The sequence below is a fragment of the Balaenoptera ricei genome, chromosome 1 (genome assembly GCF_028023285.1).
Source record: "Balaenoptera ricei isolate mBalRic1 chromosome 1, mBalRic1.hap2, whole genome shotgun sequence".
Lineage (NCBI taxonomy): Eukaryota > Metazoa > Chordata > Mammalia > Artiodactyla > Balaenopteridae > Balaenoptera > Balaenoptera ricei.
The window spans coordinates 48,159,410-48,184,657 of record NC_082639.1 but is presented as its reverse complement, the minus strand read 5'-3'; the positions used below and the strand labels follow the sequence as shown (position 1 = coordinate 48,184,657).

At 37.7% G+C, this 25,248-nt stretch overlaps 1 protein-coding gene across 1 annotated transcript in view; it reads right to left on the bottom strand.

The window, feature by feature from the left end:
* C8A (complement C8 alpha chain) overlaps positions 1 to 23,910 on the bottom strand; it is a 64,513-nt gene extending 40,603 nt beyond the window's left edge. The window contains exons 1-3 of the mRNA XM_059898764.1: positions 23,834 to 23,910; positions 5,502 to 5,604; positions 357 to 501 (exon numbers count right to left, since the gene is read on the bottom strand). Of these exons, the coding sequence (XP_059754747.1) occupies positions 357 to 501; positions 5,502 to 5,604; positions 23,834 to 23,910 (325 nt within the window). The remainder of the gene's footprint in view (positions 1 to 356; positions 502 to 5,501; positions 5,605 to 23,833) is intronic.
* Positions 23,911 to 25,248: the final 1,338 nt, after the last annotated feature.

The window sequence follows — 25,248 nt, the reverse complement described above, 5'->3', positions numbered from 1 at the left end:
CCAAAGACACTAGGAGTACTCTGAGATCAGGCACAAGAACTTTTCACCTCTGCATCACCAGCAGGTAGCACGCTGTCTGGCCATCATATGCACCCAATCAGCATTTACTCAATGAATGGATGGATGAGTGAATTGTACCTTTTCCAAATCAACGGGTGTTCCAATAAAGTTGCCTCAAATTTACTAGGGCTGCTGACTTGGCTTAAAATTCAGCTTCCTGGGTCCCATCCCAAACCCCAGAACAGCAACTTCTAGGGGAAGGGCTCAGGAGCCTGCATTCTGACAAGCTCCCGGAGAACTGTTTTGTGTATTAAGTTTGACAGGCACAGCTGTTATCCTTCTGAGATGCTACTCACCTGTCTCCTTACACTGGAAATCCTGTCCACACTGTGCTTGCTTCACACAAACTGTGGGACTGTGACAGCTGGCTTGGTCCCAGACAGTCCCACTGCAGATGGTTCCCCCGAACTTGTTTGGCTGCAGGAGGCTCCGGTATCTGTACTAAATCAGATTTGGAACCAGACGCATTCATTGTCTATCAATCAACTGAAATTGGTGCAGGCAGGTCTCAGCTTAGCATAAGGAATGACTGTCTAATGATTGAGAGCTGCCTGCAAAGCTGTCTTTTGAGGGGATGAGTGATCATAAATGGCGGTGTTCAACCAGAGGTGGCACTGTCACCAGCTGGAATATTGAGTAGGGCCTCCAAGCATCAAATGAGAGGTTTGGACTAGTTATTTCTAGGGTCTTCCTACTTGCTGGGAAGGACCTCTGTCTCCCCCTTCTGAAGCCAGTTTGTACCTACTCATCTTTCAAGACTCACGGTTTACCTCCTCGGGAACAAACTTCCCAAACTAAGTGATATATTCTCAGTTCCCTATGTACCCTCTCTCCTAGCACTTGTCATATAAGGTTGTGATTGATTGTCCACTTCTTTGTTTACCTTTCTCACTAGTTTAGGAACAATTTGCACATAGGGTTAGGGTCAGCAAAGGGAGGGCCACGTCTTATTTGGCTTCATATACTTGGCACTTGATCTATGGTCAGTTACATGGTAGTCACCTTTAAAAAGAGGTTTATCACTTTTCCTTTGAAGAATTTCTTCTGGTCCTGGCATTTCCTCTTTCCTTGTGGCATGTCTCATATGGTTCAGGTGGGGGTGACGTCACCCCCTCAGTCACAGGACGTGTGGATGTGAACGAGGCAGGGCAACCAGAGTACCAATCATCTGCCAAGTTGCAATGATTGGTTCATGACTCAACCTTATGGCAATCAAAGTCCTCTCTGGGAAGTTTCTTTCAGAACTATTGGAAAAGATAGTTTCTTTTTAGCTGAAGTTGCTGGGAATTGTGGGTATCAAGTGGCCATCTTGCCTACTATAGAAAGAGCCCATCCAACAAGTAGAGAGACAAAAAGAGCTCTGAAGACATCATCTGAGGCCCTGTGTCCAGCTCTGACTGCAGATGAATAAATACTTATTGAAGGAAGGAGAGAAAATAAAAATAGATACCAGTCTTGGGCTCAATGTTTTTATGACACTGTCTTCTCTAGGGTGTACAGTGTTAGATACTAGTTGTATCAGGAAGAAGCTGAACAGTAAGATATTCCAAGAAATTGAAGTTCCATCCCTGTCTTTAAGAAGCTTAGAGATGGTTGAGGAGATAAAAAATATAACAAAACATGCTGTATGAAGAGCTTCACACAGAGTGTCAATCAGCACCATATTTTCTGCCGTCTCTTAGCCCACAGGCCCTAGCTTCAAAACTGTGAATAAGTAAATAGGAAGGCAATGATTTGAGAAGTAAGAGAATTGAGTTCCTGACCTGAATCTATTTATTACTTGCTGTGTAAAGTTATCAGTGCCTGACACTTTCTGCCTCAGTTTCCAAATCTATAAAATGAGGTGGTTGACTTAGTTGACCTCACTAATCACAATTACTAATGATTCCTTCACCTGTGTCCTATCATTGAAAGAGCACAGGCATGAGATTAGACCGACTTAGGTCCAAATCCTGGATTCACTTACCTACTGCCCATGAGCAAGTCACTTATCTTTTCTGAGTGACCATTGTCTAGTATGTAAAATGGGTGTGATGGCACCTTACCTCGAAAGGGTTTCGTGAGAACTAAGCGAGAGAAGGTCTGAGGAGACACCTAGCCCTGTGCCTGGCATATCATTGGTGCTCAATAAATGGAAGTGGTTTCCACATCATTATCATTATCAATGCAGCCTTTTCCAGATGCTTCCAGGGGTGAGTGTGAAGCAGTGAGGCTTCCCTTCCCTTTCCTCTTGCCCACTTCTGCCTACTTAACTGCTCCTTAGCAAAGAGGCAGAGGTAGCAAAAAGAAGTGAGGATCCGACCTGCCCATTTGCCTTCCCTGACTTTCAGTTAATAACAGCAATAAAAGATTTGTAAACTAGGTGAGAAGAGATTATAATTAGCGGTCAATGTGGGAATAGGAGGATATCTTCATTTTCTACCCACGCTCTTGCCCCACAATGCAGTAAAAAAAAGAGAGCTCATCATACAAATGTATAGCCAATTCTCTTTCTCCACCTTGAAAACATTCATCAGTTATAAGACCTGAAGTTACCATCATGGTGATGATGGTGATGGTAGCTACCAGTTATTGAGTGCTTACTATTGCCCAAACCCTTTACATTCTTTATGTCAGTTAATCCTCACAAGTCTAGGGGGTTAAGTACTATTAATGATCTCATTTTAAGCTGGGTTAGAATTTCAGTTCTGCCACTTACGGTGTATGTGTCACTGGGTAAATTACTTAACGTCTCTGACCCTCGGTTTCCTCATCTGTAAGATGAGAGAGATAAGAGTGTTCTGAAGATTAGTGATAACACAGGTAAAGACATCAGCATTCTGCCTGGTTCTGGTATGCACTTAGTAATAATAGTTATCAACATTGGCTTCATCCTCGTAGCCAGCTGTTGGGCTACTCTGGAAGGATTATGACTGAGTGGGAATTGGATTAGGTGACCTCTAATATCACTTACTACTCTCCATATAGCTCCGGGAGGGGCAGGAGAGGCATATAGCTCAGGTTCACGGGCATTTTGGAATCAGACTGACCAAGTTTTAAATCGAGGCTCTGCCGCATTCTTACTGGGCAAACTAAGCAAAGGGATTGAGTGGTGTCTGTCACCTACTGTTGGCTGTGAAAATCAAATAAGAAGATGATTTATTTAAAGCATTAGCACACAGTTCTTGGTACACAGAAATTATTTAATAATGGCGACTATATATAGTCATTATCATCCTTCCTGTGGTTTCTGTACTTGGAATGATGGTGCAGACATGAGGTTCATCCCCACCCGCTCCTTATTTTCTAGGTTGTTATCAAATAATGAAGACATTGTGTTGCAGAAAGGTTGGTAAGGATACTTCCCTAGGGCCTTCTCCGTGCCATTGCCCGTGGTTGGTATCATTAAGACGTAATTTTCTTTTCTAGCTAGTAGGAAATATTTCTTTCCAGAAATGCACGTCCTTGATTGGGTGATTTTGAGAGGAAGAAAAATATTAATAGAAAGAAACTCAGATGGTCTTTCAGTTAAAAAATTAACAGCATTTAATTATTTTAAGGATTACTTTAAAGACGCATGTCTTTTTGAGTCCCTAAGAAAGTAATAAATGTTGATTTAAACTGTAAGTCATTCACCTGTGCTATCTGCCATCTAAACTGCAGCACAAGAGAAAAATATAGCTTTAGGATGCTGTTTAAATGTATAATAGGTTGACTAAAGGCCATGCAAAGAAATTAAGTCCTAATCCTTGAAAGCTGTAAATGTTATCTTATTCGGAAAAAGGATCTTTGCAGACACCATTGATTTGGAGAAATTACTCTGTATTATCCAGAAGGACCCTAAATGCCATCACAGTGTCCTTACAAGAGGAAAGCAGAGGGAGATTTCACATAGACGCATAAAGGAGACACACAGAAGGGAAGGGGTGATGCAGACAGGAGCAGAGATTGGAGCAAGGTAGCCACTAAAAGCTGGAAGGAGCAAAGAACGGCTTCTCCCTTAGAGCTTCCAGAGAGAGCCTGGCCCTGCTGACGCCTTGATTGCAGACTTCTGGTCTCCAGAACTCTGAGAGAATACATTTCTGTTGTTCTGAGCCAACCAGTTTTTGGCATTTGTTACAGCAGGCTCAGAAAACTAATCCAGGATGTCAAAGCAGAATGAGAATTGGGGGCCAGATATTTTTAAACTGGGACATCTAAGATTCTTTGGCATATCCTAGAGATGGGAGAGGCAAAATCATAAATTTTAGCCTTCAAAGTTGAATAAACTAGCTCCAAATGGTGTTTCTGCCAGTGTCATCAAAACTTCACGGGGCACTTTTGCATCTAACCGAGGAGGGGGGTCTGGAGGCAGGAGGACTGTCAGTAAGCTCTGCAAGAGTATCACTCAGGTGAGAGAAGAGCAGGGCTTGATTCAAGGCAGTGGGAGTGGGGCTGGAGAGGAGGGCACAGATAGGAAGTATAGAAACAGCTCACATTTATTGAACACTTACTTTGTGCCAGATGCCATGAAAAGCACTTTGCATGCATTACTCATTTAATGCTCTCGGTAACTCTATGGTGTAAGTACTGTTTCTACTTCCATTTATAGATTAGGAATCAGAGGCACAGAGAAGGTAAAAATTATGTCCAAAGTAACACAGCAAATAAGGTGCAAGCCAGAATCTAAGCTGCAGAGTCGAAGCTAAAAAACAGGCTTGACAGCAATAGGCTAATAGACAAGGTTCGGGCAGTGGTGTACCACATCTGGGCTGCACCCACCCTGGGTGCATCCAGCGAAGGCATGTGTCGTCTGCAGAGATTTTAAAATACTAAGAAGACAGAATAGAAGTTAGTCTTCTTTCTATTGTCACCATGACCCAGTGATTCTGAACAAAGACAGAATTGTAATACTCCTCCCTGACAGAGACAAGTGCTCTCAACATCCCCCTTATGCCACTGAGTTTAGCGATCATCTTGGACCAATTAAAACCACTTAGATGGGCAAGATAGATACACATCTGTTCATTGGGCACGTCAGCCTTTTCGGTGCATGAAAGTGAAATCCTCAGGAACACCCTGTGTGACATGCTTTGGTTTATCTCAGTTCCTTATAGGTCATGGACAGCTTGGCATTTTGTTCCTAAGCCATTGGTCCCTCCAGATGACCCTCATTAGAAGGTAATACATAGGCCAGGACCCAGAGAGGCCAGTGGGGATCAGTGTGCCCATATCCGGAGGGCCACTTTTCTAAGTGGCATCTAAGCCATAACATTACACATCTTTTGCAGCCTCATCCAAACGCCTTACAAACAAAATGAGAAGAGGCAGAAATAAGTTCCACCAGCCACGTGCGTATGGCTTCTGAATACCCTTTTCTCCCCAGACCTCTAGATTTATAGACGAGACTGCTTATCTCCATTTGAGTGCCTAGTACACAATTTAAATGTTTAATGCTCCAAAACTGGTCATAAATGTCTCACCTTTTTCTCCTGGCATGGAAAGCAATCTGTCCACTCTCCCCAGTTGCCCAGCTGGCAGGAAACAGCTGTGGGAGTAGAACTCTGAACAGCCCGACTGACTCTCCTAAAAAGAGAAGAGACCCCTTGCTTCAATTTTTAAATTTTTTATCATGATCATTTTAATTTTTGTAATTATAAATTCAAAAAGGTCTTTTAACATGACAGTATCTTAATAATATGAAAACAGGTGCTGAATTTTTCTCCAGCTTTATTGAGGCAAAATTGACAACAATCGTATGGTATATTTAGGATGACCAACGTGATGGTTTGACATACATATACATTGTGACATGATTATCACAACCAAGGGAAACACATCCATCACCTCCCATAGTTGCCTTTTTTTTTTCTTTCTTTTTTTTTTTTTTTTTTGGTGTGGTAAAAATACTTCAGATCTACTCTCCTAGCAAATTCCAAGTGTACAATACAGTATTACTAACTATAGTCACTATGCTGTGCATTAGAACCCCAGAACTTTTTCAGCTTATGACAGAAAGTTTATATCTTATGACCAACCTCTCCCCATGTTCCCGACCCCCCAAGCCCCTTGTAACCACTATTCTACTCTCTGGCTTTATAAGTTAGACTTTTTTTAGATTCCACATATAAGTGAGATGATACAGTATTGTCTTTTTCTGTCTGGCTTATTTCACTTAGCATAATGTCCTCCAGGTTCATTAATGTTGTCACAGATGGAAGGATTTTCTTCTTTTTTTATGGCTGAATAGATGGTTAATTTTTTAACTTATAAAGGTTACCCCTTGATTTGGGCATCTGGGCACCTGTAGCTGTAGAACATGAAGCAATATCACAGTGTATATTCCCTTAGCCTTAAAGTTATTTGGGAGTGGGAGTGGGGATGGAGCAGGGAAAGGAGAGGAATGTCCATAAATGCAGTTATTCTTACTTGGAACACTGGGCTGTAAGGGTACTTCTAATACTAGAATGATTCTATCTTCCTTCTTAAGAATTGCATGTGCTGTTTTTAAAACAAAAGTTATGTGGCCTAATGCTCTTTTCTTCCCCAATATTTTATTGTGGTAAAATACATGTAACGTAAAATTTACATTTTACCATAACCATTTTGAAGCTTACAGTTCAGTGGCATTAAGTACATTCATATTGTTGTGCAACCATCACCAGTTTCCATCTCCAGAACTCTTTTCCTTTCCCTGCATAAATTTTGAGATGTAAAATTTAAGCAACAACAACAAAAGAGTTGTGCACGTTTTCCCTCCGATCATTTCCAGTTTTAAGAAATGAAGAATAAAAATTTATTGTGCCTCTACTGTATGCAGGGGTGATGCTGTAGTACTTCAGAACTCATGCTAATTATGCTGTGAACTGCTCCACGTGATGAATGATGCCCGCTATGCTGAAACCCCAAACAGGAAGCTCTAGGATCATCAGGAAAGTGATGTTCACCTTTATCACTGGTTCTCAGACTTTGGTCCCAGGAACATTTTATACTCTAACATACTATGGAGGACTCTGAAGAGCTTTTGTTTAACGGGACTGGGTCGATCGGTAGTCACAGAATCCAAACATCAAAACTGAGAAATTTCGAAATACTTATTTATCCATTTAACATTACAATAAAACCGTTACATGTTACCATATATGTTTATTTAAAAATCCATTTCCAAGAAACATAATTATTGAAAAGAGTGTTACTGTTTTATGTTTTTGCAAATCTCTTTTGTTGTCTGGTTTAGTAGAAAGCAGCTAGATTCTCATTTCTGCTTCTTCATTCAATATGTTGCTTTATGTTGCTTTGGTTGAAATCTATGAAGAAACTCCAGCCTCATACAGTTATGTAGTTGAAAAAAATTATGTAGTTGAGGAGTGTTTTAATAGTCTTCTCAGAAAATTGTGGATGTTCTTTGATGCTACACCAAATCTTGAAAAGCAGTCATTTCTTAAATGTTAGTTGCACTTGGAACCTGAAAGCCTATCAATGAATTTTTTATACTCTGTTGCATTAAAACCCATTGTTCTATGTATCCTTTAAATGTATCTGGTACCCATACAAGATTTTTATAACATCAGACATTGGAAATTTAGAAAACAATGGTACTCTGAGTGTACATATCTTAAAAATAGTCACACATTTCACTGTAACATATTAATAAGTCAAATTTATTAATATTAACAGTGATCTCAAGCTCATGGTAGTGAATATGTTTTCCAAAATTTAAATTTTCGTTTGAAAGCCCAAATTTTGTCATTGGTAACAAATAATGCCGTTTGTTTTCCTGGAAGTAATAGGCCCTCTGCTCATTTTTGAGACAATGTCTGCCAAGTATCTTAGCCTGAATAACCATAGTTTGTTTGGCAGTTATTCTGTCAAGTAAAAACAGTGTTCCAGGAAAAAGGCATCAACACTGACTTACAACTCAAACAATTGCTTTTTCTCAAGAAAAAACATGTACTGTACCCTCATACTTAGGTATGGTAGAAGTTCTTTATGCATCTTTTCCATTTTGCCACAAATAATATTTAAGTAACATGTATTCAAAGATTGGGTTTTAATAAAATTAACAATTTTAACTATTTTCAGGACTTTTCTAAGTGAAACAATTTCTTTCCTGTGAGTTTGGTGTCAATGCCTTGATTTGCATCAAGGCCACAGTAGTTTTAGCCACCATTACTTTTTTTTTTTTTTGAATTTTTGAATTTTATTTTATTTATTTTTTTATACAGCAAGTTCTTATTAGTCATCCATTTTATACACATCAGTGTATACATGTCAATCCCAATCTCCCGATTCATCACACCTCCACCCCCCACCCCCGCCACTTTCCCCCCTTGGTGTCCATACGTTTATTCTCTACATCTGTGTCTCTATTTCTTCCCTGCAAACCGGTTCATCTGTGCCATTTTCTAGGGTCCACATATATGCATTAATATATGATATTTGTTTTTCTCTTTCTGACTTACTTCACTCTGTATGACAGTCTCTAGATCCATCCACGTCTCAACAAATGACCCAATTTCGTTCCTTTTTATGGCTGAGTAATATTCCATTGTATATATGTACCACCTCTTCTTTATCCATTCATCTGTCAGTGGGCATTTAGGTTGCTTCCATGACCTGGCTATTGTAAACAGTGCTGCAATGAACATTGGGGTGCATGTGTCTTTTTTAATTATGGTTTTCTCTGGGTATATGTTGAGTAGTGGGATTGCTGGGTCATATGGTAATTCTATTTCTAGTTTTTTAAGGAACCTCCATACTGTTCTCCATAGTGGCTGTATCAATTTACATTCCCACCAACAGTGCAAGAGGGTTCCCTTTTCTCCACACCCTCTCCAGCATTTGTTGTTTGTAGATTTTCTGATGATGCCCATTTTAACTGGTGTGAGGTGATACCTCATTGTAGTTTTGATTTGCATTTCTCTAATAATTAGTGATGTTGAGCATCTTTTCATGTGCTTCTTGGCCATCTGTATGTCTTCTTTGGAGAAATGTCTATTTAGGTCTCTGCCCATTTTTGGATTGGGTTGTTTGTTTTTTTAATATTGAGCTGCATGAGCTGTTTATATATTTTGGAGATTAACCCTTTGTCCGTTGATTCATTTGCAAATATTTTCTCCCATTCTGAGGGTTGTCTTTTCATCTTGTTTATAGTTTCCTTTGCTGTGCAAAAGCTTTGAAGTTTCATTAGGTCCCATTTGTTTATTTTTGTTTTTATTTCCATTACTCTAGGAGGTGGATCAAAAAAGATCTTGCTGTGATTTATGTCAAAGAGTGTTCTTCCAATATTTTCCTCTAAGAGTTTTATAGTGTCTGGTGTTACATTTAGGTCTCTAATCCATTTTGAGTTTATTTTTGTGTATTGTGTTAGGGAGTGTTCTAATTTCATTCTTTTACATGTAGCTGTCCAGTTTTCCCAGCACCACTTATTGAAGAGACTGTCTTTTCTCCATTGTATATCCTTGCCTCCTTTGTCATAGATTAGCTGATCATAGGTGCATGGGTTTATCTCCGGGCTTTCTATCTTGTTCCATTGATCTACATTTCTATTTTGGTACCAGTACCATATTGTCTTGATTACTGTAGCTTTGTTGTATAGTATGAAGTCAGAGAGTCTGATTCCTCCAGCTCCGCTTTTTTCCCCCAAGACTGCTTTGGCTATTCAGGGTCTTTTGTGTCTCCATACAAATTTTAAGACATTTTGTTCTAGTTCTGTAAAAAATGTCATTGGTAACTTTATACGGATTGCACTGAATCTGTAGATTGCTTTGGGTAATATAGTCATTTTCACAATACTGATTCTTCCAATCCAAGAACACGGTATATCTCTCCATCTGTTGGTATCATCTTTCATTTCTTTCACCAGTGTCTTATAGTTTTCTGCATACAGGTCTTTTGTCTCCCTAGGTAGGTTTATTCCTAGGTATTTTATTCTTTTTGTTGCAGTGGTAAATGGGAGTGTTTCCTTAATTTCTCTTTCAGATTTTTCATCATTAGTGTATAGGAATGCAAGAGATTTCTGTGCCTTAATTTTGTATCCTGCAACTTTACCAGATTCATTGATTAGCTCTAGTAGTTTTCTGGTGGCATCTTTAGGATTCTCTATGTATAGTATCATGTCATCTGCAAACAGTGACAGTTTTACTTCTTCTTTTCCAATTTGTATTCCTTTTATTTGTTTTTCTTCTCTGATTGCCGTGGCTAGGACTTCCAAAACTGTGTTGAATAATAGTGGTGAGAGTGGACATCCTTGTCTTGTTCCTGATCTTAGAGGAAATGCTTTCAGTGTTTCACCATTGAGAATGATGTTTGCTGTGGGTTTGTCGTATATAGCCTTTATTATGTTGAGGTAGTTTCCCTCTATGCCCACTTTCTGGAGAGTTTTTATCATAAATCGGTGTTGAATTTTGTCGAAAGCTTTTTCTGCATCTATTGAGATGATCATATGGTTTTTATTCTTCAATTTGTTAATATGGTGTATCACATTGATTGATTTGCATATATTGAAGAATCCTTGCATCCCTGGGATAAATCCCACTTGATCGTGGTGTATGATCCTTTTAATGTGTTGTTGGATTCTGTTTGCTAGTATTTTGTTGAGGATTTTTGCAACTATATTCATCAGTGATATTGGTCTGTAATTTTCTTTTTTTGTAGTATCTTTGTCTGGTTTTGGTATCAGGGTGATGGTGGCCTCATAGAATGAGTTTGGGAGTGTTCCTTCCTCTGCAATTTTTTGGAAGAGTTTGAGAAGGATGGGTGTTAGCTCTTCTCTAAATGTTTGATAGAATTCACCTGTGAAGCCATCTGGTCCTGGACTTTTGTTTGTTGGAAGATTTTTAATCACAGTTTCAATTTCATTACTTGTGATTGTTCTGTTCATAGTTTCTATTTCTTCCTGGTTCAGTCTTGGAAGGTTATACCTTTCTAAGAATTTGTCCATTTCTTCCAGGTTGTCCATTTTATTGGCATAGAGTTGCTTGTAGTAGTCTCTTAGGATGCTTTGTATTTCTGCGGTGTCTGTTGTAACTTCTCCTTTTTCATTTCTAATTTTATGGATTTGAGTCCTCTCCCTCTTTTTCTTGATGAGTCTGGCTAATGGTTTATCATTTTTGTTTATCTTCTCAAAGAACCAGCTTTTAGTTTTATTGATCTTTGCTATTGTTTTCTTTGTTTCTATTTCATTTATTTCTGCTCTGATCTTTATGATTTCTTTCCTTCTGCTAACTTTGGGTTTTGTTTGTTCTTCTTTCTCTAGTTCCTTTAGGTGTAAGGTTAGATTGTTTATTTGAGATTTTTCTTGTTTCTTGAGGTAGGCTTGTATAGCTATAAACTTCCCACTTAGAACTGCTTTTGCTGCATCCCATAGGTTTTGGGTCGTCGTGTTTTCATTGTCATTTGTCTCTAGGTATTTTTTGATTTCCTCTTTGGTTTCTTCAGTGATCTCTTGGTTATTTAGTAATGTATTGTTTAGCGTTCATGTGTTTGTGTTTTTTACGTTTTTTCCCCTGTAATTCGTTTCTAATCTCATAGCATTGTGGTCAGAAAAGATGTTTGATATGATTTCAATTTTCTTAAATTTACTGAGGCTTGATTTGTGATCCAGGATGTGATCTCTCCTGGAGAATATTCCGTGTGCACTTGAGAAGAACGTGTAATCTGCTGTTTTTGGATGGAATGTCCTATAAATATCAATTAAATCTATCTGGTCTATTGTATCATTTAAAGCTTGTGTTTCCTTATTTATTTTCATTTTGGATGATCTGTCCATTGGTGTAAGTGAGGTGTTAATGTCCCCCACTATTTTTGTGTTACTGTTGATTTCCTCTTTTATAGCTATTAGCAGTTGCCTTATGTATTGAGGTGCTCCTATGTTGGGTGCATGTATATTTATAATTGTTATATCTTCTTCTTGGATTGATCCCTTGATCATTATGTAGTGTCCTTCCTTGTCTCTTGTAACATTCTTTATTTTAAAGTCTATTTTATCTGATATGAGTATTGCTACTCCAGCTTTCTTTTGATTTCCATTTGCATGGAATATCTTTTTCCATCCCCTCACTTTCAGTCTGTATGTGTCCCTAGGTCTGAAGTGGGTCTCTTGTAGACAGCATATATTTGGGTCTTGTTTTTGTATCCATTCAGCAAGCTTGTGTCTTTGGTTGGAGCATTTAATCCATTCACGTTGAAGGTAATTATCGATATGTATGTTCCTATGACCATTTTCTTAATTGTTTTGGGGTTTTTTTGGTAGGTCCTTTTCTTCTCTTGTGTTTCCCACTTAGAGAAGTTCCTTTAGCATTTGTTGTAGAGCTGGTTTGGTGGTGCTGTATTCTCTTAGCTTTTGCTTGTGTGTAAAGCTTTTGATTTCTCCATCGAATCTGAAGGAGATCCTTGCCGGGTAGAGTAATCTTGGTTGTAGGTTCTTCCCTTTCATCACTTCAAGTATATCATGCTACTCCCTTCTGGCTTGTAGAGTTTCTGCTGAGAAATCAGCTCTTAACCTTATGGGAGCTCCCTTGTATGTTATTTGTCGTTTTTCCCTTGCTGCTTTCAATAATTTTTCTTTGTCTTTAAGTTTTGCCAATTTGATTACTATGTGTCTCAGCGTGTTTCTCCTTGGGTTTATCCTGTATGGGACTCGCTGCACTTCCTGGACTTGGGTGGCTATTTCCTTTCCCATGTTAGGGAAGTTTTCTACTATAATCTCTTCAAATATTTTCTCTGGTCCTTTCTCTCTCTCTTCTCCTTCTGGGACCCCTATAATGAGAATGTTGTTGCACTTAATGTTGTCCCAGAGGTCTCTTAGGCTGTCTTCATTTCTTTTCATTCTTTTTTCTTTAGTCTGTTCCGCAGCAGTGAATTCCACCATTCTGTCTTCCAGGTCACTTATCCATTCTTCTGCCACAGTTATTCTGCTATTGATTCCTTCTAGTGTAGTTTTCATTTCAGTTATCATATTGTTCATCTCTGTTTGTTTGTTCTTTAATTCTTCTAGGTCTTTGTTAAACATTTCTTGCATCTTCTCGATCTTTGCCTCCATTCTTATTCCGAGGTCCTGGATCATCTTCACTATCATTATTCTGAATTTTTTTTCTGGAAGGTTGCCTATCTCCACTTCATTTAGTTGTTTTTCTGGGGTTTTATCTTGTTCCTTCATCTGATACATAGCCCTCTGCCTTTTCATCTTGTCTGTCTTTCTGTGAATGTGGTTTTTGTTCCACAGGCTGCAGGATTGTAGTTCTTCTTGCTTCTGCTGTCTGCCCTCTGGTGGATGAGGCTATCTAAGAGGCTTGTGCAAGTTTCCTGATGGGAGGGACTGGTCCACCATTACTGTTACACTGTCAGTGCAAACATAAACACAGTGAAAAGAGCGAGTAATGTCTTAGTATTATTGTAAAATTGTTTTGAACTCCCAGGTATCACCCTGAAAAGATCTTGGGGACTCCCTGGAGTCTGCAGACCACACTTTGAGAAACTCTGATCTATAAAATGATGCTAGTATAGAGCACCAGCCCTATTATCCCTTCAAAAAAACTTCAGTGCTCAGGTCACCATCTTCCTCTCTACTCCAGTTCCTCTCATCATCCTGGGAGACCTCAGCATCCCTATAAATGAACCATCCAATGCTCTGCACTCTCACTTGCTCCTTTTCTTCCTCTCCAATGACCCTTTTCTTCACTCTATTATCTTCCATGTTTTCATCCTGGACTTTCTTACTCTCTGAAACAGCTTCTTCTCCAAATCACTAATTCATGAGTCACCTGGAAATAGTTATTTGGGGCTCCACAGCCTCGTCTCCTTCTATATCTATATGCTCAAGGATTCCCGTGCATTTTTCTTGGACCTTATTGCGGCCTCCATTGACACCTAAGCTTTTGCTCTAGCAGTAAGACCTCTCCTATCGTCATTTTCCTTTATAATCAGTTTTGATTTCATGATCCATCATTTTAAAATTTTAATTATGTCCTGAATTCCTGGACTACACTTTTCCCTTGATCACACCTATCTGTAAAACCCAATCGGGAAAGAATCCAACTATCTTTCTCCTGGGTGACTCCTAGTTATCTTTCAGTCTCATCATAAACATCGGTTCCTTAGGAAAACATTTCTCAACACCCAGACTGATAGATATCTCCCTTTATATGATTTGTCAATCTCTGCACATCTTCTTCTCAAAAATCAATTATCATACTTATGATGTTTGTATAATTTCTGCCTTCTCCACCAGATCATAAGCTCTATGAAGGCAGGTACCTGTACTGTTCATATGTTTGCTACTGAACCCCTGGCACTTATCATGGTGCCAGACCCAAGGAAGGTGCTCAGTAAATATTTAGGAGAGGAAAGAAAAGAAGAAAGGGAGAAAAGGAGGGAGAAAGTGAGAGAGGGAGAGGGGGGAAGGAAGGGAGGAAGGAAGGAACGAAGGAAGGAAGGATAAAAAGGGAATAGAAAGAATGAAGCCAATTTATGGGAAATAGAATGACATTGTTTAGAAATTTATATGAACCTAATTTCCAGTTAGAATCTAATTAAATGATCCTGGTGTCTAGACATTCAAATGGCTCAAGGTTTGGTCCATATGTCATTTTTCTGATAGATTGTCCTAATAATAGAAGTGTGAAGCATAGAAACACGGAGAAAAACAAGAGTTTTGATCACTAAAACGTGGGAGAGAAGTTACAGGGAGGAGGTTTGGGAGCAGAAAATGACTCCAGTATTAGTTCTGCGTCTCACTGTAGAATTGTCAAGATAATGTCATTGTAAGCCCACAGAGACTGCATTATGATGTCAAAATGGAAGGAAACAGTGTTAATAGATGGAAGCAGAAGCTTAGAGCAGCGCTGTGTTGCTGTGGTTTTAAAAGCTTTGTGACGTGATGTCTAGACAGAGGAACACACAGTCATGCTATCACTGAAGCAAGGCTACAGAAGGTACACAAGGACCATTCATTAAGTCATTACAGGGCTCCAACCTTTTAGCCAATATCAATATGACGGGCATCTTCTCTTATCATTACAATGAATTTTTTAAGGTAGTTTATTTTTTGTTGATTATAAAAGTCATACGTTCTCCTAAAGAGAACATAGAAAAGATTATAAAAGAAAAAAATTGCCCCAAATTCCACCACCATTAATATTTTGTTATATTTCCTTTCATTCTTAATTTTAATAACATAGTTGAGGTCATACTATTACATTTTTATATCTTTATTTTTCCATTTAATATTATCAGAGAAATGTAAACTTTTTATGATGACTGCACATTGTTCCATTCCACTAACATTAAACAATTAGAGTACTGAGCACCCAGCTTTTCTGTATTCTGAGTTACTTACTGAAGATACTTCCTGTAGAATAAGATGGCTGGGTTGAAGGATACAAATGGTTTCAAAGCTTATGACACATACAGCCAAATGGCTTTCCAAAAGAACCGTATCAATTTTTCAATTACTTCAGGAACATTTAATAAATCTGTGGCCTAGTAAATCTTGGCAAATAGTTTGAAAACATCTCCCAGCTACTGAAAATTTACTTAAGCAGGAAGAGATTTAATGTAGAGCAGTAAGATTCAGGAGTCTTTGATTCTAGTCTTTAGTTGGCATCTACCTTGCTGTGCCAGTATGAGCAAGTTTCTTTAACTGTCTGGCTATTAAGTTGTTCATCTGTAGAATCACCACAAGGAAATATAGTGCTATGTGCAGGGTTCCCAAAGTATGCTATGTGGAGTACTAGTTCCTGAGATATGCACCAGAGGTGAGGAGGAAAAGAAGTAAAGTTACCTGGTCAAATACATTTGTATAAATTATATACAACATACTGCTCTTGGAGATTTAAAATGCCCAACAACACATTAAGGCTCTGAAAAGTTCTGCATTTTAATTTACTTAACAGAGCATTTACCCAATTTTTGACTATAGGTCATTTTTTTCTTTCATGTAATATATATAAGACTATGTAACACAGTTGAAGAAGCACTGATGTAACAGAAAGGGCTTTCGAGTCTACCAAACATGCATTTAAATCCAGTTTCTGCTATTTATAGCTAAAAAACAGAGTTAATAATAACTTGTGAGACTGTTTTGAATATGGAGTGAGATTACATATGCAAAGCATGGAAAGCCCCAAGCATCAGCCTGACATACATGTTAGTTTCTTCTCTCTAACCTTCTCAACCCCAGACATGCTCATCAAACCTCTCCATCTTCATCAAAAACATATTGAATGCCTATGCTGTGGAGGGCTGGAGACTAGTGAGATGCTTTCCATCTGCCTTTTTAGATAGGGTGGCATTTTGGGCAAAAGGCCTAAAATGGCCTAAAACCTAGACTTGAACAGGTAATCTGTGAGTCAAATGCTTGACCCCAGAATGTGGCCACCTCAGCAATTTAGATCACAAAGTAATTAATCAGCTACCCATCCCAGGCTAGGTCAGAAGGCCCAACCCTGATTATTTCCAGTGGGTCATCCTGATAAATAGGCTCAGCTTATATTCAAGACTGATTGTCACTAATTATATAACCTGGAGCTACTACCATTCAGTTACATGGGAATTACATCATGAAACATATTTAAATTTGACTTTGAAAGTGCTGAGTCTCCAGTGACCTCCATGTTGCTAAATCCAGTGGAAAGTTTTCCAGCTTGGTCTTAATTGCCCTCTGTTAACCACTGTTCCTTCTTGAAATCTTTCCTCTCTTGGACTTCTTCAGTACCACACTTCCTTACCCCCTTCCTACCTCTGTGGCCAGTTCTCTTTGATGTGTCTGAAAACTAGAATTCCTCAGGGTGCAGTCTTGCCTTTCTTTTTTTGCTTTTCTCACTCTTAAGAAGGTGATATCCATTTCCTGGGTTTCACATACCACCTATGCTAATGCCTCCTAGATTTAGATCTTCAACCTGGACCACTGCTCAGAAATCCTGTTTTGTTTATCCAACTGCCCCATTTTATATCTCCACTAGGTGCCTGTCAGTCATGGCAAACTTAATGGCTCTGAATCAAAACTCTTAATTTTCTCCTTTTAACTGTTCCTCTCTCAATTTTATCCACATCAGTAAGTGGAACCACCCTAACACACAGTTGCTTAAGCCAGATACCTAACAGTGGTCTTTAATTCCTTCCTTGCCCTCACCCCCATATCCAGTCCTTTGGAAATTTCTTTCAATTTTGCTTTCAAGATATATCTCAAATATCTTCCCTTCTGCCTGTCTCAACTGCCCCCGTCCTAATTTAAGGCACCGTTATCTCTCACCCAGATAATTGCTATGACCTCCTATGGTCCAAGACATTCCACTTCAATTTCCTCCAATCCCTTCTCTGCACAGACCCCAGGATGATTTTTTAAAATTAGAAATCAGACAATATCCCTCCTGTATAAGACCCTCCAGTGATTTTTGTTTGTTTGTTTGTTTGTTTTTTACTACACATAGACTAAAATCCAAATTCCTCATCATGGTGCCCAAGGTCCTCTGTGATCTGGCTTCTGCCCACCTTTCTGACATCCTCTCAGGACTCAATCCCCTGGTCTCGTGCTGCTCCCATCCTGCAGGTCCTCAAATGTGATGAGCCATTTCCTGCAGGGGGATCTTAGTATGTGCTGACCTCTTCACTTGGTTTCTCCTCACCATCCTTCGTATCTCAGCTTAAATCCACCTCTGTAGAGAACGCCCCAACCTGCCTATTTTTAGATTGCTCGATAGCCTCTATCAAAGGACCCTGTTTGCTTCCTTCATACTATTTATCACAATTTTTACTGAAATGTTTGGTTTACATGTTTATTGACTGATTCCATCACTACACTGTAAATTCCAGGAGAGTAAGGACATTATCTATTTTGCTCATCACGTAGCATACCTGGAATATGTATTGAATGAATGAACAAAAGGAATGAATGAATGAATGAACAAATGAAAAAAAAGTGTCTACTGTGTTCCAGGTACACATAGAATTCCACACAGAACTTCTGGTTCTAAGCATGTTCCAGGCTCTCCTGCAATATATGCATAATGCTCTTTCCTCCACACTGAATAATCATACCTCATCCATCTGGTCAGACCTTCCCAGTTCAGTTAAGTCTCATGTCCTCCAGATGGTTTGCCTTGCCCTATGCTAACACAATCCCACATATGTAGAGCCTCCCACACTTTATTCCCACCCTTAGACTCCAAGTTCTGCAAGGCAGGGGTCATGACTCTACTGATCACCACGGTCCCCTAGTGCTGAGCACAGTACCTGGCATACAGTGGGAACTCAATAAAAACTTTTCTATGAATATATTATCTCATTTGATCTTATGTTATATAATTTAAATTTTACTAGACCCCTGTGGAGTAGGAATTATTATACCTATTTTATAGATAAGTAAAACAGATTCAGAGGAAGACGAAATAATGTGGTTAAGGTCATATAGATAGTAAGAGGTAAAGCAAGAATTCAAACCAAGGCTGTTTTGACTCCCAAATCTATGCATTTAAAAAACACATTCCAAGAAATACTATGAAGGATTTCTGACAAAAGGGAAATAGAGTAATAAAAGTAATTTTCTAAAAGCTTACCATGTGCCAGTTTCTATGCTCAGTGCTTTATATTAACTCTCTTAACTCCTGACAAGCACTCTATGAAATATGTATTGTCTCTATTTTATAGATGAGAAAGTTAAGCCTTGGAGAGTTTAAGTAACTTACCCAAGTTCCATAGCCACTAAGTGGTGAAGCCAGGATTTAAACCCAGGTTGACCTCACGTCAAAGCCCACACCCAATGCTGCTTGAAGTATAGCTAAAGATTAGTTACCCCGAAAAAAAGTGTCCATAGTCGTGAGACTCACTTTGAGTCACATCCACTACTCCAATTGTTTATATTAGCTAAAATTTCATGTAGCCTGAATTCATGTTGATTTCCAGTCATCTGGACAGCTATAGAAAATATTCGCATGGCCCTGGCCTGGGTTACTTTGGTGAACACTCTGATGCCCATGAAACAATAAAATAAAAAAGAAGATAGTGATTTAAATTTCATTAGGATCCACTGCCTATATGACCTATTTAAAGAAACAAACAGATCCTTGTGGTTATCTTCTACGTTTGAGGTCTTCACTCATATTTCTTTAATCCCCCTAAGGTATTTTGTTCATTCTCCATCAGTGGAAATGTTGGGTTGGAAATGTTATAAAAACCTTTGGGTATCCTAATTCCAAATTAAATATTTGTTTTGCTTTTTTTAAAAAATAATTTTTATTGGAGTATAGTTGATTTACAGTGTTGTGTTAGTTTCAGGTATACAGTAAAGTGAATCAGTTATGCACATACATATATCCACTCTTTTTTAGATTCTTTTCCCATATAGGTCATCACAGAGTATTGGGTAGAGTTCCCTGTGCTATACAGTAGATCCTTATTATCTATTATATAATATATATAGTAGTGTGTATATGTCAATCCCAATCTCCCAATTTACCCTCCTCCCCTTTACCCCCCGGTAACCATAAGTTTGTTTTCTACATCTGTGACTCTATTTCTGTTTTGTAAATAAGTTCATTTGTACCATTTTTTTAGATTCCACATATAAGCGATATCATATGGTATTTGCCTTTGACTTACTTCACTCAGTATGATAATCTCTAGTTCGATCCATGTTGCTGCAAATGGCATTATTTCATTCTTTTTTATGGCTGGGTAATATTCCATTGTATATAGGTACCATATCTTCTTTAGCCATTCCTTTAGCCATTCCTCTAGCCATTGATGGACTTTTTGGTTGCTTCCATGTCCTGGCTGTTGTAAATAGTGCTTATCAAAATGGGTGCTCAGTTTTGAAAAGATTTTTTTTTCTGGTGGGTGAGGGTAGCAGTAACGGTGTAATAACACTGATCTGGGGATTAGAAGGCCTGACTGTACAACTAGGAAACTGGGTGACTGACATATCAAATTGCTTTGTTTCCTCTCTGGCTGTCAACTGGAGGGGATAATGATTACAACAGTCTTAGAGGGACATAATGAGGTTTAAATTGGTCAATATTCATAAAATGCCTAGAGGAGTGGTCTGGTTGTTATTTAATATTCCCCTTCTCTTTCTGGGACTCAATTTCCTTATCTGTAACATGAGTGGATTAAATTAGATGTCAAAGTCCTTCCTAATTCTAAAGACCTATGAAATAAAAGTGATGGAAGTAGCAAACAAGGATTTTGAGTTATTTTAAGTATATTAAAGTAAGGGGAATCATGGACATGATGAGAAGTGAAAGATATAAAAAAGTACCAAATGAAAGTTTTGAAGCTGAAAAATTATAAAAACCAAAATGAAAGATCCATTGGATGGGCTAAAAAACAGATTAAATACTGCAAAAGAAAAGATCAGTAAACTTAAAGATATAGAAACTATCCAAAATGAAACAGAGAAAAAATACTGCCAAAAACAATAAAAAAAAGAACAGGGCCTCAGTGACCTGTGGAATAATATCAGGGAGTTGAGCATACCTGCGATCAGAAGCAGAGGAGAAAGTATGTGGCAGAAAACATGTTTGAATTAATAGTGGCAAAATTTTTTTCCCCAAATTTGATGAGAGCTATAAGTCCACAGAAGCACACCTAGGCACATCATAATCAGACTGCTGGAAATCAATGATAAAATATTAAAGGAGTCCATAACAAAGTGGATCTCTCCTCAAAGATTATACAAGCTGAAGATAATGGAATGATATTAATGTCTTCAAAGTGATGTGGGAGGAAAAAAGGAAGCTTTTCACTTAGAATCTTATATTCATCAAAGATACCCTTCAAAATAAAGGCAAAATAAAGAGTTCTTTAGACTAACGAAAATGGATAACTCCCTCACCAAAATTCATTCTGCACTATAAGAAAGGTCAAAAGAAGTTACTCAGGAAGAATAAAAATGGTATCAGAAGTGGTATGATATTATTCGAAGGTAGGCTGTAATAAGTTAATGATGAATGTTGCAAAGCTTAGAGTAACAACCAAACTAAATAAATTAACAAAGTAGAATTGCTAACAAATTATTTGGAATTAGAAAAAATATGAAATGCAAAAGATGACCAAAAAAAGGAGAAAAATAGAAACAAAGAACAGATGGGACAAAGAGAAGGATGGTAAACCCAAACCCATGCATATCAGTAATTACATCTTATATAAGTTGTATAAATACTATCATTAAAAGACAGAGATTATTAGACTAGATAATAAAGTAAGACCCATCTATATGCTATCTATATGAGGCGTACTTTAAAATATAAAGAGTCAGATAAGTTAAAATAAAATATTGGGAAAAAAAATTCACCATGCAAACCCAGGGATAATGAAAGCCTTTCATAATGATAAAGGGGCAGATCATCTACAAACCTGTATGTAGATAGATAGATAGATAGATAGATAGACAGACAGACATAGATAGACAAGTAGATAAACAGATAATAACAGAGCTTCAAAATACATGAAACAAAAACTGATAGAACTGAAAGGAGAAATAGACAAATCCACAAATACACTTGGGGATGCAACATTCCTCCCTCAGTAATTGATAGACAAGGAGGTGAAAACTTGAGCAGCATTAATAACCAACTTAATGACTTAGAACTACACACAACAGACGAATACACACTTTGAAGTGCCTGTGACATATTCACTAAGATATATCATATTCTTTGTCATAAAACAAATCTCAATAAATTAAAAGGATTGAAAAATTTTTTAACTTTTTAAAGCAACACACATGCTAAAATGTATTATTTGTATAAAACACATAAGAGAGAGTCATTGCTTTTTGAGGCTGAATATAACGTCTTTTCATCAACATTGTCTTAAAATATTTTTCTCAAACAACCACACTTTTCTAAGAATTTATAGTAATGGTATAATAACACACAGGCAATATACTTTATAATAATGGTAAATATGAGCTTATAAAAATAAATGTATACCATTAAAAATGTAAATGTATATCATCTGTTTTCAATGTTAGTGTTTATATTTTATTTAAGAAAAATAAATTGTTAGTTATTTTGCCACTGTTAAATTTTTTTAAAGTTTGAAGTGAGACTAATCCAAAAGAACCATACTAATTGGCACATTGCAATTTTTTTCATTGTTAAATTTTATTTTATTTTTTAAAATAATTTTTATTGGAGTACGGTTGCTTTACAATGTTGTTTTAGCTTCCACTGCACAACAAAATGAATCAGCCATACACATACAGATATCCCCACCCTTTTGGACTTCCCTCCCATTTAGGTTACCACAGTGCATTAGGTAGAGTTCCCTGTGCTATACATATACAGTATGTTCCCATCAGTTGTCTACTTTATACATTGTATCAATAATGTATAGGCACATTACAAATTTATTCTAGTTTTTATCAACCATCAGAGAGATGAAAAATACCCAAAAAATGACCATGACAATCACGCACCACTACTGGCAACAGCTTTCATTGAAAACTTACTAAGTACCAGGCATTGTTCTAAATACTTTTTATGCATTTAATTCTTCCTCTTACTTGCCTCCCACTTTACAGCCCAGAAAACTTAAATAACTTGCCTAAGATTACACAAATAGTAAATGCCAGCGCCAGAATTTGAATCCAGTAAAGTTATTTCACCATGTAGTTTTGCATTTGCAAATGCCAGGGTCAGGCACACTGGCATTAGACAAAAAGACCTTGTGACTTCCTACTTCAGCACTTTGTAACGTATTTAATTGGTTCTCTTTTGCCTTGACTTCAAATTTGCCTCTTCACTGGTCTTTCTTATTTGATAAGTTCAAACATAAGACTCTTTGTTCATTTTCAAAAAGGATTACAGTGATAAGCTTTTATAATTAAGAGTATCTCAGCAGAGATTTCCTTTACCACAGTTCTCTTGCCTTTATCTTCTAATTATTAGGGATGAATTTTCTGATTTTTCAAAATTGTATTTGCTTTAAATACAAGTTGCAAATTAACTGCTTATAAAAATGCCTTTCCTCCTTCTTAACTGTTACTTAAAGGAAATCTCTAGTCTAGCATTTAAAAGCAATAATGATTCAAAATTGAATCATCCAACAAGAATTTGAATAAAATAACTCTACTTAAAATCTTCAATGTTTGGGAGAGAGGGACTTCTTTAAAGCTATCACAAAGGCAAAATAAGAGGCTGTTTAAGCACCACAAAATAATTGATGTTAAGATTTAAAAAAAAAAACAACCGTGAAGCCAGTTTGGGATATTCAAGGAAATGGAATGGGTAAAATGCAATGTACGTATGAAAATATCACTTCTATTTGTTACTCCATAGCAAAAGGTTAAGTTGTTTCTAGAATGAAATGACTCAGCATCTTTACAGTCTCTTGCCTTTCCCAAGATAATTTTATATACATTATCTAATTTTATCCTTCCCAAAACACTATGAGATGGGTATTCTTACACACAAATGGATAAGCAGAGGTTAATTGTCCAATATAACTCAAGAGAACTATTATTTATTAAGTTGAGTATACTTTATATCCAATATTTTATTTCATGTTCATTAACTCTCATAGAAGAGGCATTATTATTCTCATTTTACAGATCGGGAAGCAAGCACAAAGCAATTATCTGATTTACTCCAGATCACCCAGCTCCTAAGTCTTGGAGCTGTGATTTGCACACAGGTCCATCTGACACCAAGTGAATGCTCTTGTCACTGGCCTGGACTCCTTCACTGAATTAGTAATAATGTGGAAAGAGGTCACATTCCATCCTAAAACAGCCTGTTGCAAACATGAGAGTGTCTCAGTTCCCCACCAAGTAACCCCTAACTGCAAATTTTGCAGAAACTTTTGGCCAACTCACCAGTTCACCTTCTCCTGTATGGCTACCCCAGGCTGACAAGTCATCAAAGACAAGAGGAAAAAAGCAACAGCAAACATCTCATCCAGAAGCCACCACCCTATATTACCTAGAGAGGAATAAAACTATTCAGGGAGTTGGAGTAAAAGAAATCTACAGGCTGGGATCTATAAGATCTACCTAATGTTTGAAATGAACAGAACTCACTTGATTCTCATTCAGATGTGGTTAATTACTTACCGGGGTATTGATTAGCCAAACACCCTAAAATCCCAGACACCAAAGGCCACTGTCCTTCAGACCTTTGGAAAAGCAATACCCATATGGTTGAGGAAAGGAGGATATTTAACCAATTTCGGCTAAGCAAAGGGATCTTATTTTCAGAATGAGGCAAAAGCCAAACCAAGATGTAGCTCCAGGATTCGTGGTCTTTTTGAGTAGCTCTTGGAACTTCTGAGGTTAGATCAATTTGTTTTGCAAGACTGAAACAAGGCTCATACTGGTGTTTCAGCTCTGCCACAAACAGCCAGCAAAATATAGGAAATGCTAATAGTTACATGGGGAAGTTCTCCAATGTATTGTCAAACATCTGGAGCCCGAGAAATGTGGGTAATTGAATGAACTTTCCACTTCTCGTCCAGACATTGGGTATCATTACCATCTAGCATATTTGTGTCTTCAGGGAACCACATGCCTTAAATGGACATCTCCAGAAGCATCCTCTAGAATTGCCATAACAACCACACCCTGGACTGGTGATACCATATCTACATACATTCTCTTAGTCATAATTACTAGTCATAAATTATGATATAGTCATAAATTAATTAAAGACAGTTGGATAGATAGAAAGATAATAATTGAACATGTGGCAGGCATTTCATTTGTCTTATTTTACTTAATCCTGACCACAAGTCTGTGAGATGAAAATGATTCAGTTCATTTTGCAGTTGAAGAAATGAAGGTCCAGAAAAGTTAACTAAGTTGCTCAGGAATAAACAGCTATCTTGATGTCCCTGGCAAAACTTAAATTCTCTCATTAGCAGGATTGGCCAGTACTATCATTATTAGTCTCAAAGCTATGAAAAAAATGTACTGAGTAACTTGCATGTGTAAGGAATGTGTACCTGGTTTAATTATGGAGATTTAAACAAGGCACCCATTTGTTATTGTCTCCATTTCTTCAGAGATTTAGGTAAAATTTGACAAAAGTGAACACCCATTCCAAGTCCTAGAAAGCCCCTCCAGCCCCTGATTTCTGCGTGTCTCTTCCTCCCTCCCTCTCTTTGTTTTGACTTCTGGGTCCTCTTGGCTGCAGTTTTTTTTGTTTTTTTTTGTTTTTTAATTAATTAATTTATTTATTTATGGCTGTGTTGGGTCTTCGTTTCTGTGCGAGGGCTTTCTCTAGTTGCGGCAAG